We start from the raw sequence: 16,520 nt of genomic DNA, 5'->3' as shown, positions 1-16,520 counted from the left end.
TTGAATGTAAACGTTGCAAGCCATGCTGAGAAATTCCCATTTCAGTTGTTTTGTTCAAAGCAATTTTAGTGTCGCTTTTTTTTTCTTTTAGGGGTGAAATAAAGCCCGCGCCCCCGCGTTGCGATCGAATCGAATATGCCCTCGAATCGAATATGCCCCCACTCAAGTAGCTCGACTACGCAAAGGCGCAAGGAATAGACAAGGCCACCTGTCTCAGCGATGGTTGTACGACGAGTGCGGGCTCTTCCCTTTGTTAGAATCGTGATGTTGCAGTACAGGCGTGGCCACGTTGGACTGCAAGAAATTATCTCCTCTATGCCGTAAAACGACGACGGTGTGGCATCGCTCTTGCAGCAGCATCGAGGTCTAACAAAACAAAGTGACCGCTCTTATCATGGAGCCATCGCTGTGATCGGTGAGCTCTTCATACACTGCGACTTTGCGCAAGGACGCTTGAGGGTGCAAACCTCGCGACGAGAGAGCACATAGTCACGCGACAATTTTTAAATCGTTATATTTCACATTGAAAAATCAAACCCCGCTGAAGTTACTTTGAAGAAAACAAACTAAATGGACATTTCATAATATACTCCGCGGGTTTTACACTGAAAACTGCGTGCTAAAGTTAACGGTAGGAAGCTATATTTATCTTTGCTCATTAATAAATCTGGCACATCTAAAATTATTCTGACCTTGTTAAGACATCTGCCTTCAAACCTGCACTAGTCGAATCTTCGTAGAGTGCGTGGTCATTTCTTTTAAAGCTTGGTGCTACTTAGATGAAACCGCCTGTGTAATGTCTTTTTTATGCATTATACGCTTGCAATAAGACCGCCTTCTTTGCGTAACATTTAGTAAATTGGCAGGCGTCATTTTACCTAAAAGAGACATCAGGCTAGATGAAAGCAAATCGATCATTCACATAGGACGTATAAAAAAGGACAAGGAAAAGATAACTTCGTCACAAAACTTTACCTCAGATCCCGCATAGTCGCTACGACATTCCAGGAAACGCAGCCATCAATACCCTGGAACGCGCAGCCCGTGATATAAAACAAGCAATGGCTAAGCCTTCTTTCCCTGAGTGATTCGTACCAAACTTTGCGCAATATGAGCGCTCGGACCTCGAGGGACACCTGGCTCGAGAACACTGCTTGAAAGTGAAAGTTCTGTCGGATACGTCGGAGAATACATTTCATAATCTGATCACGGACAGCCGTTATCTGGAAACGACACTGCATCCGCTAAGCCTCGGCGTGGTTTGCAGTTTGCGCAAAGCGTGCCTGGCTTTCTCAAAGGCATAACATAGAGCCGGTTTACGCAGGATTGTTCTTTCCATAACGGAGTTAGAATGCAACGGGCACTCCCGTTCCGCAACTCTGATTATCACGGTTCGTCACTCTTCTGAACCTGCAGTGAATGCGAAGTACTCCCAGCTTGCAGGCAGTCCATGGCGCCTACTGCTGATGATCCTGACCAGATGTAGACGCACTGCGCCTGCATAGCTATCGGTGTATTGCAACGCCAGTGATGCAGGCAACTTAGAAGAAGAAGCGAGCACTTCAAATGCCCTTTTGCCTTGAGGAAGCGAAGTTTGCTTAAAGATTACACATTAAGGTGAGAAAGCATTGTTTTATAGGCTTATGCGCCACGTCCTCTTAGAGGAACGCAAATTTGTACCTTTATTGCTGCATTGTAGAGTCAGACCCTTGATTTTGCGCAAGGAACACACACAGGTACACTCGCCTTCAAAAGTAAATGGAAGGTGACTTTGTCAAAAAAGATTAATTTTTTAAATTAAAGCATAATGGTCCATGCTTGTTGGTGCACAGTGCAATCCGCAAAATCACAATTAGGCTGCACATATGTATTCAAGGATGCATGAATTGGGGGGTCAATAATTAAATTTTTTCGTGAATATTGCTTTCCACTTACTTTTGACGGCGCCCGGACATGCTCGCGCGAGCGCGCCCGCACATACATAATCAGTGTGTTTCATTTTATTCAACACAGTTTTCATCGAAATGCTGCAAGAGTCATGGAGCCCGCCTTTAAGGTTGAGTTTCTCTAATCGGGCGGATACCTCTTTCAAGCATCTGTGTGAATATTTAACTGACAAATTATCGAACACATTTTAGCTCTGTTATGATTATTATGTGTTGAATGAAATAAAAAGAATTGTATATACAAGCTTTTATCACATTAATCGATAGCTCTCAAAACACTGAATTGGCATTCAGCGTGAGAAAATTTCGTGCAGATTGCGCAAAAAAGCAGTCATCAGCCCAGAAACCGCAGTAGCTTTTTTTTATACAAGTGATCACTGCTAGAAAAATTGCAATTCGGTAAACTGCTGCTCGCCATAACCAGTGATATGCGTTTATACCTGAGTTGATTTGGGATGTTAAACCCCTATAAACCAAGGTTAATCGAGACAGTTTTTTGTATTTAGCCCCGAAACTCGCATTAGACCGAAAGTTCCGTGCACAGCGCGAGAGTGCACAGCTCGAGAGTGTCGCAGTTCAACACGAGGCGTGCTCGGCTACGGCGATAGCACAGTGCTCTCGCGCGGGGGCCTGCGCACGGCAAGCATACAAATATCCCAAAATCTTGCTCGGGATTGACGCATCCCAATAGTGCTTTGCACTAATAAACAAGCGTGTCATTATCGAGGTTCCGTGCTGCACGGCGTACCAAATACCTGAAAGATCGTCGCACGAAATGCAAACCCGTCAGCGCGTTGGCAGGTAAATAAACAACAATTATTCGAGCTAATGATGACTTCCTGTTGCTTTCCATAGAAGTATGTCAGATGTTGATACAATGAATTAAACTTCTTTGATTTTAGTCGCCTACCGACTCAATTGCATGGCAAATCTCATTTCAACTTTTGCTTAGTAGTCAACAGAAATATGGCACCCAGTTTCAAAGTGAAAAGTGTACGAACAGTAAGTAGGTATACTATACATCTTTTTTTTATTTTTGCGCTGGCGAAACTGGGTAAACATCAAAGATGCATTAATCTACAATAAGCAGTATAGAATAAGCATAAGACTGTGAAGTATTATCTGTATTTGATAAAGCACTTTGCCGTCACACCATTCTTATTGTTTTGAAAAGTGTCATGGCTTGACGAAAAAAGGAATGGATAACTAAAATCAAACGAAGGTCACCTAACTTGTGTCGGCTATGGTGATGTCATGCAATCAAGAAAAAGATGCAACCTCTCATCAAGGGCTGAATGCCACCTTGGTATATATTTTTGAAGGTTGGTTCCTTCCATTTAGGTGAGGCGTATAACTTTCTATAACAATACACGATGATAATATTTGTAATCTTGTTTTCCTATGCCTAGTTGCGACTCTGAAGGGGTGTGACAGCCCAGGCGAATGCGCGATAATTGTGACCATTTTTTCAGCGTTGTTCATGAGCCGAAAACTTGAGCTTACAGCCGGTATGCCTGCCTGCACAAGTTGCACTATTTATTAGCGAATACTTCACATATGGCGTTAAAAAATAGACTTTCTGGATATTTTAAATATAAACGATGAGCAGTACACGAAAGCAGCTTTCGCGCGTAGGTTATGAGACAAAGTGGAAACAAAGTGAGAGGGTAATTGTCGTCACCTATTGCCTAATTAACTAAAATCAACAAATAACCTTTTTAGTCACTGTTGATAATCTGCATGGTTAAACTGAAAACGAGGCTGTCACATTCCTGAACTATTCCAATTGTTAGAATTTTTCTAGCACGCGCGTTGTCGGAGACATTCGCCTCCAAATGTTTAACTCAGTACTAGAAATTGCGCATGCAACGATGTTACTATGGGAGCAGAACTTCCTCCCAATATGACGTAGCTGTTGCGTATGGCGTTTCGTCTACCGACGGAGCGACAGGTGCAACATATAATTATTTCTCGTTCACTTTCGGCCAGTGAACTCGAAAAAAAACACATACGATGCTTAGCATTGGGGAGGAGTGTCGCGTCGATCAACGCCGCCTTGCATGCGTGATTCGGCGGTATGAGCCATAACTTTGAAGGCAAATATATGGGGACATAGAGAGGCTACGAAAATTTTACTCTAGTCAAGAAACAACAGCGCCCTTAAGTTTCTAATAAAAAGTACACGCATGCTATAGTGGCTGAAAAGTTTATGAATTGATTTTAGTTAATTACGATGTTGCGGGCGACATCATTTTCGCGCTTTGTGTCCACCTTGTTGCGTAACATACAGGATGTTTCACCTAAGACTTTCTGCAATTTTTAAAAATAAGCTATTTGAATTAGATGCGCGCTTTTTCCGGCATAGCATTGTCAGTGGTGTAGTACATCATAATTCAGCTAAGACGTGCTAACTAGAGCTGTGCACGGGCCGCAAATTTCAGCCCGCGCCCGGCCCGAGCCCTACACTACTGACGGAGGCCCGGCCCGGCCCGACAATCAAGAAACCTAAGCCCGCCCGGGCCCCGCCCGAGTTAAGGCCCGGCCCGGGCACGGCCCGACCTGCAAAACTGAAATTGAAGTGACGACGAAACAGAAAGAGATAATTGAAGGAAAATCAGTTTATTTCAATGTTTTTAAAATGCTCGGCTCTCATGGTCCAGATGAAAATTAGTGAGTATATGCAAACACGCCACATGTAGAGAGTTATCACTCCAAGTTATTATGCAAAAACAACAAATCGTCCATTGATGACGGCTTGAGGCAAGTGCGGCGCTCCTGGATAATGAACCCGGCAGCGCTGAAATTTCTCTCGGTGCTTGAACTGGTAGCCGGTATGGCTAACACTTTCTTGGCAAGAAGAGAAAACTTTGGGTACGTCGCTGCCTTGCTTCTCCAAAACTGTGATAGATCAAGCTCTGAGCAAGGGGGCTGGAGCCACGCAGGAGCAATCGCGATCGCGAAACCCGGCCGGCCCGTCCGAGACAAATATACCGTGGCCCGAGCCCGGCCCGGGCCCGGGTGAATAGACTTCCGCAAGGCCCGAGCCCGGCCCGCGGGCCGGGCCGGGTACGGGCTTTCGGGCCGGCCCGAGCCCGTGCACAGCTCTAGTGCTAACTAGCAGGCTTGTTAACCAATATTTAATAGTTAACTTTTAAACTATTACCGTTGGGCTCCTTAATTATTGAGAGGCATGCAGCCCACCGTAAGTAATGTCCATATCCGTTTTTAGAATTTCGAGAACGCGATTATCCTCGGCGCTGTGGCCCAACAAATTTCGCCTACATCGCGCCAAAATACATGCGGTTTGAGAAGCTTGCAGGCAAAGCAACCTGTGCGGTGAACCTAACTCGTCGAAATAGCCAAAATTTGTTGGGCCACAGCGCCGAGGATAATCGCGTTCTCGAAATTCTAAAAACGGATATGGACATTACTTACGGTGGGCTACATGCCTCTCAATAATTAAGGAGCCCAACGGTAATAGTTTAAAAGTTAACTATTAAATATTGGTTAAGAAGCCTGCTAGTTAGCACGTCTTAGCTGCATTATGATGTACTACACCACTGACAATGTTATGCCAGAAAAAGCGCGCATCTAATTCAAATAGCTTATTTTTAAAAATTGCAGAAAGTCTTAGGTGAAACACCCTGTATACAGTCTGCGTCACCCTAGCACAGAGTGCTCCAGCAGTGCGCGCTGCGCAATAGAAACTGAAATTAGAAAGTGGCCAAGGGTTTTCGGGGAGAACTCTTGTGTGCACTTTGCTTTCAGGTCTATGTGGATGTACGTCCTCGTAAACGTTGCCTCTGGAAGCGAGAAGCTAGGACGAGGTGTCGATTTTTACTGACTGAGATGCTACGCTCATGCGCTGTCCACAAGGCTGAGGCAGACTGTACGTGCGGAAACGGCTTTCGTGTACTGAATTATCGTTTGTTTTTAAACAAGATGTAAAGTCTAATTTTTAACACCTCTATAAACTCTTCGTAACTAGCAACATCTACATCACATTGCAGCACTGATTTGGAGAACATGGTCGCTCGTTAATATCACAGTATCGAAGGAGGGGAGACCTTGTCAACGTTCCAACGCTTCTACTGCGCTCCATAATAAAGAGCTCAGGAGTCTTTTTCTGCCGCGTATCTTGACAATACAAATTCGCCTGTGAGAAAGATCCGCGCGCATGTTGTGTCATGGCGCCCATGATAGCCTAAAAGGCGTCATGCCTTCATATTGTCAGAAATGTCGATTTTAGGAAATGGTATATTTTGATCCTGAAGACGACGCAAAAAAGACAGGGAAAAGAAAGGCTTATGAAAACAGCTGTCTCTTTTGCGCCGTTATGAACCAACTAGCGCAAATCAAGGTTTGCCTTGGATATACCTTTCCGCTAAGACGACTGCTTGTGCAGTCGTGGAGCGAATAGCATGTACCACACTTTCCACTGATGCGTTACCTAGTGATAGTTAATGGTTGTTTGATGCTTATGCAAACAATGGCGCTTGTGCGCTGGCGCATAGAGGCGGAAACCCCTTCTATTTCTCTTACACAACGCGAGGGAACAGTTTAACCGCCGAAGCGTCGTCCATATTATTCTGTCCGCGACTGTGCTAGACCACGTACTCTATAGCGCCTACTGTGCACTGTCGTCGACAGTCCGAAAAACAAGGTTCGAGCGTCTACGCCATCTAGTGAGCGCAAATACGTTGCAATGTCGCAGTAGCGCCGCAGATGTGGTCGGCTAACATATTTGCGCGCCAGCCAACCTTGTGAAACGCTTTCTCCTTCCTCTTGATACCCCTTCTTCCCTGCCCCCAGTGCAGCGTAGCAAGCAAACCAAAACATTTTTCTTGTGAATCTCTCCGCCCTTCCTTCTCGACTTCCTTCTCTGCCTCATTGAAAAGCCAGCCAATCCTTTATCAGCTCTCTAACCACCTTTCATCAAGTTCTTTTCCGAACTGCGCCCTTAAAACAATGTTCTTTTGGTTTTGTACAGGCGCCCATGCGTTCGTTCATTGCCAGTGAATGTTGGCATTAACTCTTGAACGCTTCGCGCACACGTTCGTGACGTGGCGTCCGTTTCCTCCTCTTGCGCAGAGCCTCCGGTCATCTCGCACTACGAGTTCCGCAAGGACATGCAAGTGGGCATGCGCATCAAGGTCTTCTGCACCGTAGTCCAGGGAGACCCGCCGTTCATCTTCACGTGGCTCAAGGACGGCGTGCCCGTGGCTGAAAACAGCGCTCCCAGCACGCAGGCCGCGCTAAACGTGCACAACGAGCGGGACTACAGCATGCTGTCCACCGACAGCCTGCAGCTCCAGCACTCGGGCAACTATACGTGCGTGGTGAAGAACCAGGCGGCAACCACTGCCTACTCGGCCTTGCTTCGTGTGAACGGTAAGTTCGGCAAGGTGTTCGAACAATGCACTTGGTTCGGCTGCAGAGCCGTCTTGGCTCTGGCTCAACCTTCGGTAGCTTGAGAAATTTCGAATACGTTTCATGTTTCGGTGTTAATCGACCCCCTTTATTCGTTGTTCTGTCATCTGGTGCGTCTTATTTGCTGTTGTCCGAAATGTATGTACTGATGTTGTGCGCCGCACTTACGGACGGCGGCGGCTTGTATGACTCTCGTCAGTCATATACAGAGTGTCTCAGTACGAAGGAAAACACAGGGGCACGTGGCTGCCGCACCTCGCAAAGCGCTGCAGCCGAGAACAGGCGAGAATCGGTGGCAAAGGCGAATGCCCAGTAGAGGCGAATGCGCCCGGTGCCACCCATTCTCGCCGGCTCTCAGCGGCAGCGCTTCGCGAGCGCGGAAGCCACACGCTCCCGTGTTCCCTTTCATAATGAACAACCTTGTACCTTATATACACTGTCAGCTGATATTTTCGATGACGATGAACTGGTCCAAGGCTCACCTGCTGTTTAAAACTTTGTTCAAGAGAATGCACGTCGCGTATATTTACCTGACTCGCCGCTATAGGTTGCTGATTGATCTGTGCACCTAGGTGTGTAAAAGAGGGCGCACCCATCCTTCTCGAACGTAAAAATGTGAATATCTGTGCCGACGACAATATGCCGACGCAAGCCAGCTCTCTAGCCAGAATACAGAATCCATAATTGCATTAGCCTTTGACTACAGTCACACCTTCGCGACAGTTAATCAAGCAGCTAACGTCCATCATTGCAGAAGCCTAGTACAAACTGACAGAGCAGCTAATGTGTCAATAGTTTGTCGCGTCTTTGATATTGCCTTTGTTTAGAATTAGTAATCAGTGTAAGTGCTTTTCATGCGTCCAGACCCCTGTCGTTTTTGAGTCATTGGTATGCACGATAATATGGAGCCTAGACCCTTCCTTACTGCTTATTTAGTAAAGGTACGTACATATAAGTGATTTATGAACAGAATATAACTTTCTGCAAAGTACGACCTGCAAAAGTAATAAAAAAAACAGTAAAAAATGGCATACAACTCTCTCAAGGCTGGTGTCTGCAACGTCTTCTCAGCGACTGCAACAAGCGCCGAGTCCTGTCGTGGTTTCATTTACCATGGCGCCGTTTCTCTCTGGATAAATCCTGTAAGAACTAGACGCATTCTGCGGAAAACGCTTACAGTTCTTGCATTGCTCCAGAGCGAGGGTGTTGCGCGCCAGTTATGCTACGCATCTCGTTACGCTTCCTTTTTAACCATTTCTTCCATTACTTGCATTTATGGGTAAACCTGCACTGTGGGCTATGAAGGACGCTGTATTATAGGGCGTCTCTTGGATCCCACCTGCATTGAAATGCGAGTTCGAAGCCAAACCTCAAGCTCAGTAGCAGAACGCCATAGCCACTAAGGCAACACAGATAGTATAGCCATATTCTGGCATTCGCAATCATAATCGTCGCCAATGAAATATTTGCCTCAATTAAAAACATCTTGCTAAAACACTAGCACGTACACAACTTATTTTGGTTAGCTGATGTAACGCAACTCTGTCATGTTTCTACGCTGTCACGCGTGTGCAGGCAGAATTTCTGAGTACTCTCGGGATTTTTTAAAAGCGTAATGCGAATCTTAAGTTTTTTAGCGTTTTGCTGGGGGCTTTATTGATCTTGTGATTTCTTCCGCCTCCAGTTTTGCGGCCAAAATTGAGTTGTTACCTTGTTGTCCTGCCTCCCAACGAGTTGCTCATGTTTTGCCAAAGACATGACTTGGAAAGACGCTGGCAACGAGTGCCGTCTTCTTTCGGATGCGGCAGCTTGCTGTCTGGCCCCCCGGTGCTTGACTCAGACGTTGTTGCAAGGAGCTCTCCTTCATTTAAACGGCATGGCCAATTTTATTTTATTTTTTTTTTCACAGTATACTCTAGGCACCGAATTTATACAGTTCGTTTCAGTTTATTCTGCTTTTCCGTTCTTTTAAAATCGTGTCAAGTTCTCTGGAAAGCCGTGATCTGCTGCAGCCTTTTACAACAGTGCGCTGCAACGACTGCGACCGGCAGCACTCCTATGAGGCTTTCTCCGCCTAAAGTCAACGCGCAAATTTCTGCGGCAAGAAGCGCACCTTGAGGTGCCTCGAAAGACGCCCCACTATTCGGCGCTGTATTCGCGCTGTTACCCATTCGGATTGCGCTAAGCACGCACGCAGCTGCTCGAGTACGTGCTTGTCGCGGCCTGCGGCGTTCTTTGCTTTGGCCGCGCCGCCCTGACAAGACAGCTGGAGACAATGCGCCCTGGGCGGCAGATTGAGAGGAAGGCGCGCTCAGAGGGCCGAGGAGAAAGTCGGCGCACATTCGCCCTCGCGTGACGCCCAGAAAGGCGAGAGCGCGGACAACGTGAACGTGGAGAGGGAGGGGAGGGGGGGGGGGGGGCATCCTGGGAGCCCGCGCCGCTCTCTCGTATGCGACAGCCTGCGATGATGGCAGCTGCATAAACACAGGCAGAAACGCGCACCCAGATGAAGACAAGGTGGCCTCCGTGAAAGCGCTCAACTGGGCCCCCAGCCAGGGCTCATAAACCTTTCTGTCGCGAGCGGCGCTGACGTGCGGCGAGACTGACGGCGAAGGCTGCCGGCTCCGCTTGAAGCGCCAGTCGATGTAGCGTGTGCGCCTCGGAGACGAAACTGAGGAAAGAGCAAAACTCGCGTTCTGGCGCAAAAAGAGAAAGAAAGGATTAAGGAAAGCGAAGTGCCGAGAACGACGTTCAAAGTTTGTAGCACGTCTAAAATGGCGCTGTCCCCCGTCTTTCCTTCCTTTTTTTGTTTTCTTCATTATGGAATATCAGAAGGAGCCACTGGAACATGATAAAAAACAACAGAGAAGATTGTCGGGTGTTCTTAAAAACTTCATGCATTGTACCTAAACAGAAAAAAAAAAGACAAACGCACCACTCAGCACGCGCATTTTGCGGTGGAGTTCTTTACGCAATTAGGCAAGAAAATTCGCGCTTCTTGGAAGAATTTGCTCTGGTAGGCGTCTGTACTAACTGTCTAGGACGTTTTGAGAAGGCAGAGAAAAAGGAGGTATGTCTTATTTAGACTTCACAATTACCGCTTTGACGCTGGGACTTTCAAATACCCCGACGTCCTCGTGCACAGCACTCGGGAGACGCAACCGACGCTCTGAAAGCCTCCTGAAAAGCTGCACGGAGAGATGAGAAGCGCTAAGACCTCGTTCGTTTGACATTTCTACCTCTGTGACAGCTGCGTATTCCTTAAGACCGCGTTCTCCGCCTCTAAGCGAACACCACACACAGATTAACGAACAGAAAGAAAAGCAAACGCGGGCAAGTTAAAGGGGGGAGCAATTCCGGAGCACTCTCGCCAGCCATCTGGAGGGAGGGAGGGCCACCTCTCCCGCCCCCGCGCATGCCTCCGTTGGCCCAGCTCGCTGACGGGCTCCCCGGCGAGCACTCCGGACGCCGTCGGATTAAGTTAATGACCCTGGGGCTGCTCCGGTTCCGTTCCAGTACCGGGTCTCTCTTGCTTTCTTTAACGACGCCCAGCGCACCACGCTCGTCCTCGGTGCGCCGACGCCGACCTGCTGGTGTGGCTTGGGCGTGATTACACGCCGCGCTTCAACGTGTCCCACGGGAGATCGCGCACCGCCGCTGGTGTTTGGCCGACCCGCGGACCGACGGAGCACGCTCTGGGCAAGGCTGGCTGACGCCGCCGCCGCCGCAGCGGCTTTCCTCGAAAGCATTCGCCTTTCTCCGGAAGCGATGTGAGGGCGGAGCTCTTGGAAAAGAAATGCCGCGGTGCCCAGTTGGCCCGGAAAGTATGGTGCGCCCATCTCGGGAAGATGTTTTCTTGCGCTACCGTAGTTGGCCGGAGGCATTCAGAGGGCCAGAAATGTTTGCTACGCGGCGTCCCGGACAGAATGTGCTGCTTTCCAGTTGCAAGGTAACCGAGAAAAATGCAGTCTCGAGAGAAGATGATCCGGGCTCAGAACAGATGCTCTCATGGGCTTGCTGTAAGAATGGCGATTACGTCACATTCGCAGGCGTTTATCAAGGCTCGTCGCATCCTGATATGTATTGTCTAGGTTTTTGTCGGACTAATGCGCGTAAAGTGCACTAGGATGAGCCTCGTAAAAGTAGCTTTATGCAATACAACCTTCTGTATCCTATACGTCAGTTTTTGAAGCTTGCAGGCCCGTCGCAAAGTTCGTAAATGCGACAACTGTCAGAACCTTACGAGTCTCAAGCTTTGATTGGCACCGGCTCAAGATGGCAAGTGACAGCTTTAAAAATGTCAACGAAGTATGAAAAGAATGCATCTCTACCTGCGGTTACGCTTCAGTGCGGGGCCTAAAACGATGTGTACAACAGGCAGGTACATCCTGTGGGAGCTGTTTAACAACTGAAAGAAAAGCATCTGTGGGTGTCAAATTATCAACCGCACCTTAGTTTTAATTACGGAAAATAGGAATGGCGTCTTCACTGTGAAATTGGCTGTCAAACTGTTACCTTTCTCAACACAGTCATTTTGCTGGAATCTTTCCGCGTGGGTGTCCACCGCAATCTTCGTAAGTGTGACTACATACTGCACTTCGCTGCCAACAACGGGAGAAGGAACTACGTGGGTGCCGGGCACAAGTTTTTTCCTTTTTTTTTTTGCTGCCCACAAAAGCTAGTGCAATAATGTAACTGACATCAGACGTTTAACTTTCCTGCCTTTACAAAGGGTCCGTACAGTCAGGATCTCTCCATTTGCAGAGCTATGTGAAGCGGCAGTGCAGCGGCAAGCTCATGCGTTGGTGTGTTAAAGCACGCTATTTCCTTCTCTTCCTTCTTTCTCTCTTCCCTGTGGTCCCGGTTGGGCCCGCCCATGCGCAGAGCCTCCCAAGTGGGACGTGGAGCCCGAGAGCGCCGCCGTGGTGCAGGGTCGCAACGTGCAGCTCCAGTGCAGCGCGTCTGGAACGCCGCAGCCCATCATCACCTGGATGATCGCCTCTGGTAACGCACACCGTTCACCGCCACCGGTCACACTAGCTGTACTGGAAACAGCCTGGTGTGCCTAGGAAATGTTAGTTTTAGCTAATTAAAAGGGAAATGTATTTACGTTTCATCCGTATACATTGTTAATAGCGCTAATTGTTGGTACCAGAAGAATGAGTAAAAAACGTAGTGTATATAATAATACTTCTGTGCGGCTTGCCTGCTTGCGTGCAATGTTTTAGATGAACTACTCTCCAAAGATAGGGCTGCTTCTACAGCGTTTACATGAAATGTTGGTTTCGGTACATTCATAGCGGTTTTTGGCTTCAGGAAATCTAAAAAATATTTTTAAAAAATGACAAAAGTGAGGCATATTAGAGGCTTAATAGCTTCTCATCTATTTTACAAAACACGTGCTTATTTGGCACTTATGTGGCACGTGAATGTCTCATCAAGTGCACAAAAGGACGCAGTACTTACTTAGTTTTCATTGTTCAAAGCCAGCGCACTACGCGAAATTGCAACCCACGAAGGTCTGATACTGAATGACCCGACATCCGTGGGTAGCGATGTTGGCCAACTTTGAACAATGAAATCTCAGAGATGTACTGCGTGTCGCTCAAAGATATTTTGTACACTTAATGAAATATGAACGTGCCACACAAGTTCTAAATATGCACTTGTTTTATCCACTAATTCAGAAGCTAAGCCTCTAATATCCTCATTTAACCATTTTTGCTCTTTTTTAGAGCACCGGTTATAACTATCCGCTAGGGCCAAAAACCACTGCGAAAGTACCGGGACTAGCATTTCATTTAAACACTGCGGAAGCAGCCCTCTGTTTGGTGCAGTAGTTCTTCCCAAACACTGCACGCAAGAAGAAAAGTCGGACAAAGGTACTGTTATATGCACCAGGTTGTTTGCTCACTCTACTAGTATCAACAATTATTGCTATTAACAACGCATATCGATAAGAGGTACACATTTACTTTTTTAATTAGCTAAAACTTGTTTTTCTATCATAAACGGTAGGACTATAGCGGTCGCGCAAACATTCCGAAAAATGGCCAGTGGCCGCGCAAGCGTGTGACCTCCGGCTTAAAGGGCGACGAAAAAAATTAAACCTTATAATCGAATTTTCACGGTGCGAACATTCACGTGACAGCGCTCATTCCGCAAGGTCCTTTCAAGTTTTACTAAACGCCTGATCTTAATAACGGAGTCAGAGATGTCGATGTTCCAGGAAGCCTGCAAGCTATTTCTAGCATGCACTGCCACGCAAACGAGCAACGCTAAAGCAGTTTTGGCGAGGGCATGTAAGTGTAAAGGTCGAAGTTGTATTCAAAACCGCTTTTATTTTGCGCTCATAAAAACGTTCCAGCTCAGTTAAGAAACTGCTACTTTAAACTTCACAGAGCTTCATGCCCAACAGGCCTTAAAAAAACCTAACAAAGTATTTTCGCTCGCAAACCATTCACAAATGCGTTTTCAACTCTTTCTTGCCTTAGATTTTCTTTTGTTATAGTTGCAGTGGCATGATGTTACAGTACTTAGTGGAATGAGCCGCAGATTACGTTTAAACCGGGTACACCATTTGTGACAATTGTGCTTTCAAGTGAGCTGGCAACCAAATGAGCGAGAAGACATGTGCTCACCAAGCGTGGCTCTGACTTTGGTGTTACCGTAGAAAACAAAACACAAAATACTCTCTTTATCAACGACACCAACGCGTTCTTTCACAGACTCCACCCGAGAGGAGTTCCTGCCTCTCTACAACAGCCACAAGTACGGCTTGTTTCCCAACGGCACGCTCTCCATCCACCAACTGGAGCCCGAGGAGTCAGGCTACTACCTCTGCAAGGCGTCCAACGGCTTCGGCGAAGACCTCAGCAAGCTTGTCTTCCTCACTGTGAAACGTAAGCTTTTCGACGCCTTTCTCAGTCATTCCTTGTTTTTTTTTCTGGTTGTGTCCGCAAATATGCACTCCGCGTGATTTTTCGCGCATTGCATATTTGCTGCCACGTTTTAAGCTTTTGTTTCCTTTCGCTCTTAATGCTTGACCTTCAGTGCTTTTGGTAGTTAGCACGGAAAGAAACCAGGGTATTCACGGCGGTTACAAATCGTTACACACGTAAAGTCATTAAATGAGTAAGGAGACACATTTATCCATTTTCTACTTGACGTTGTAGCTAACATGAACTAAGAGTTCAAAAGGAAGAAGTCTTGTAGAGATTTAGAACGAAGTGACTAATGCTAGACGTAACATGTAGTAGTTATTAGTAATTATTTCTTTATAGTGAGTACTTAATTATACAGATAACATTGATTACCAAAATTAGATACCGCGTGCTACGTTCGTGTTCTATTAAGGTATTGTAGTGCGTCGAGACGAAAACCCAAAGCGTTCACGAAATCTATTTACCGTTCCCGTTTTTCCACACAAGTAAAAATGTAACAATGACTCCTCAAAACTGCAAAAGTAAAATTGATCACATCACCATTCGCCCGACCGCAGCTCTCTCAACCGTGATGTGATAGAAAAATCCCTGCCTTGCGTCCTCTGGAGCGCTCAGGACCAAGCTTTGTGTTTTCAAAGATAAGTGCAAGCACCTTGCCCTGACGGCACGCGAACTCGCCGACATAGCGTGCTGCCGCCGGCGCTTATCTCGAAGTAGGGCTCTCCTCATCTTAACGTGCTTACAAGCGTTGTGGTAACGGCATGATCAGGGGAGCCAGATGCTACCTAACGGGGTGTTTTGCATATTTCGAGGACTTTGGTTTAATTGCCGAAACAGAATGTCACATTAAAGACGCCTTGATGGAAACGCCTAATAGGACGCATTTCACGACAATTGATAACTTTCTTATAAACACTCGAGTGCTCAAGGCAATATTTAAATTAAAGGCGGCTAATTATGTCGTCGGCGAAAACAAAAATTATAGTCGCTGCAACACATGATATCAAACAGTATTCATTTGAATACATTTTTCTGCGGACTGCGCTACCTTTAAACATGAAAGCCGCCTCGCAGGGTCCCCTAGAGGTTTTGACGGAAAGCCGCGCGTATCATGGCATAGATTTGGTTCGTAACCCGCTGCTGGTGCTTGACACCCGCGCGCTACATTTTTGAGATGCTGGTATGCTGATCACTCTTTGGGCCATCAAGAGGTGCAGGTACATCGAAAGCAAAACTGTTCAGTGCGCTGTAGCTGCGGAAGCGCAAGCAGACACCCAGGGTGCGGAAGACCCACCCTGCAGTTTTGATGCTCGCCTTACCATCGGCATTGGTTTTGCCATCGCCTTACCATCGGCACTTTGGGCTTTACCGCACAATGCGGATTGCGGTCCCCCGCCGACAGGTTTTCTATCGAGCGCTTTCTCACACAGCCACTGTTTTTGTTCACATTCATACATGTATCACAATTACCACCACAAAGTTTCCACATTCTTGTCTTTGACCTCCTATAGGCTGCGGTTAACGGAATAAATATAACACTAATTAGTATTTCACTAATTAGTTCGTCTCTAGTTCACTACACTAACTACCGCATTACTAAGAGTCAAATGAAGCCAACAATGCACACAAATCACTCTCCCCCCCCCCCCCCCCCCCCACCCCCTTTGTACCTCGACGAACTCAACGTGCCTTCGTGGCCTAGTCGGTAGTGAGCCTTGCTGGTGAGTCAAGGGCTACGATCGTAGGTTCCAAGCCCGACTGAATTTTCCGGAATTTTTTTTAATCAATAAATTTACTCGATCAATTACTTTATAAAACTGAGTCGTTGGAGACATGTACCGACAATTAGTTCACGTTAAAAGTCCTCTTCCCAATTATTTTTATTTTAGGCATACACGCGTGACATCACACGTGACGTGGGTTTTTCGACACAACAACGACGCAGGGTTTTCCGCTGAAAGAGAGCCTTAACGCTGCGAAAGCTGGAAAGCAGTTTTTCGACTGTGTTCACTGCTCGTGTGCTCCGATTTACTTTTGGGGCATCTGTACTTATTGCAAAATAGGAAAGCTGTAGCCGCTGACATCTTTGGTAAGAGACGTCAGCCGGTCCTTAAGAGCCACAGAAACAGTTGCAAGTACTTTTAAATGTCGCGACGTTTCCTGATAATTAGTCCCTTGGTTGTTAACAAAGGCTGTGTTT

At 46.9% G+C, this 16,520-nt stretch overlaps 1 protein-coding gene across 1 annotated transcript in view; it reads left to right on the top strand.

Annotated features, from left to right (window-relative positions):
• LOC149351243 (cell adhesion molecule Dscam1-like) overlaps positions 1 to 16,520 on the top strand; it is a 167,696-nt gene that overhangs the window by 22,223 nt on the left and 128,953 nt on the right. The window contains exons 3-5 of the mRNA XM_089577000.1: positions 7,038 to 7,337; positions 12,261 to 12,380; positions 14,105 to 14,278. Coding sequence (XP_089433126.1) covers positions 7,038 to 7,337; positions 12,261 to 12,380; positions 14,105 to 14,278 — 594 coding nt within the window. The remainder of the gene's footprint in view (positions 1 to 7,037; positions 7,338 to 12,260; positions 12,381 to 14,104; positions 14,279 to 16,520) is intronic.

Source organism: Amblyomma mixtum, chromosome 3 (assembly GCF_055824585.1).
Source record: "Amblyomma mixtum isolate Tamu chromosome 3, ASM5582458v1, whole genome shotgun sequence".
NCBI classification, from domain to species: Eukaryota; Metazoa; Arthropoda; class Arachnida; order Ixodida; family Ixodidae; genus Amblyomma; species Amblyomma mixtum.
Note: the sequence above shows the minus strand (reverse complement) of the source record. Positions and strands in the feature narration are given on the sequence as shown.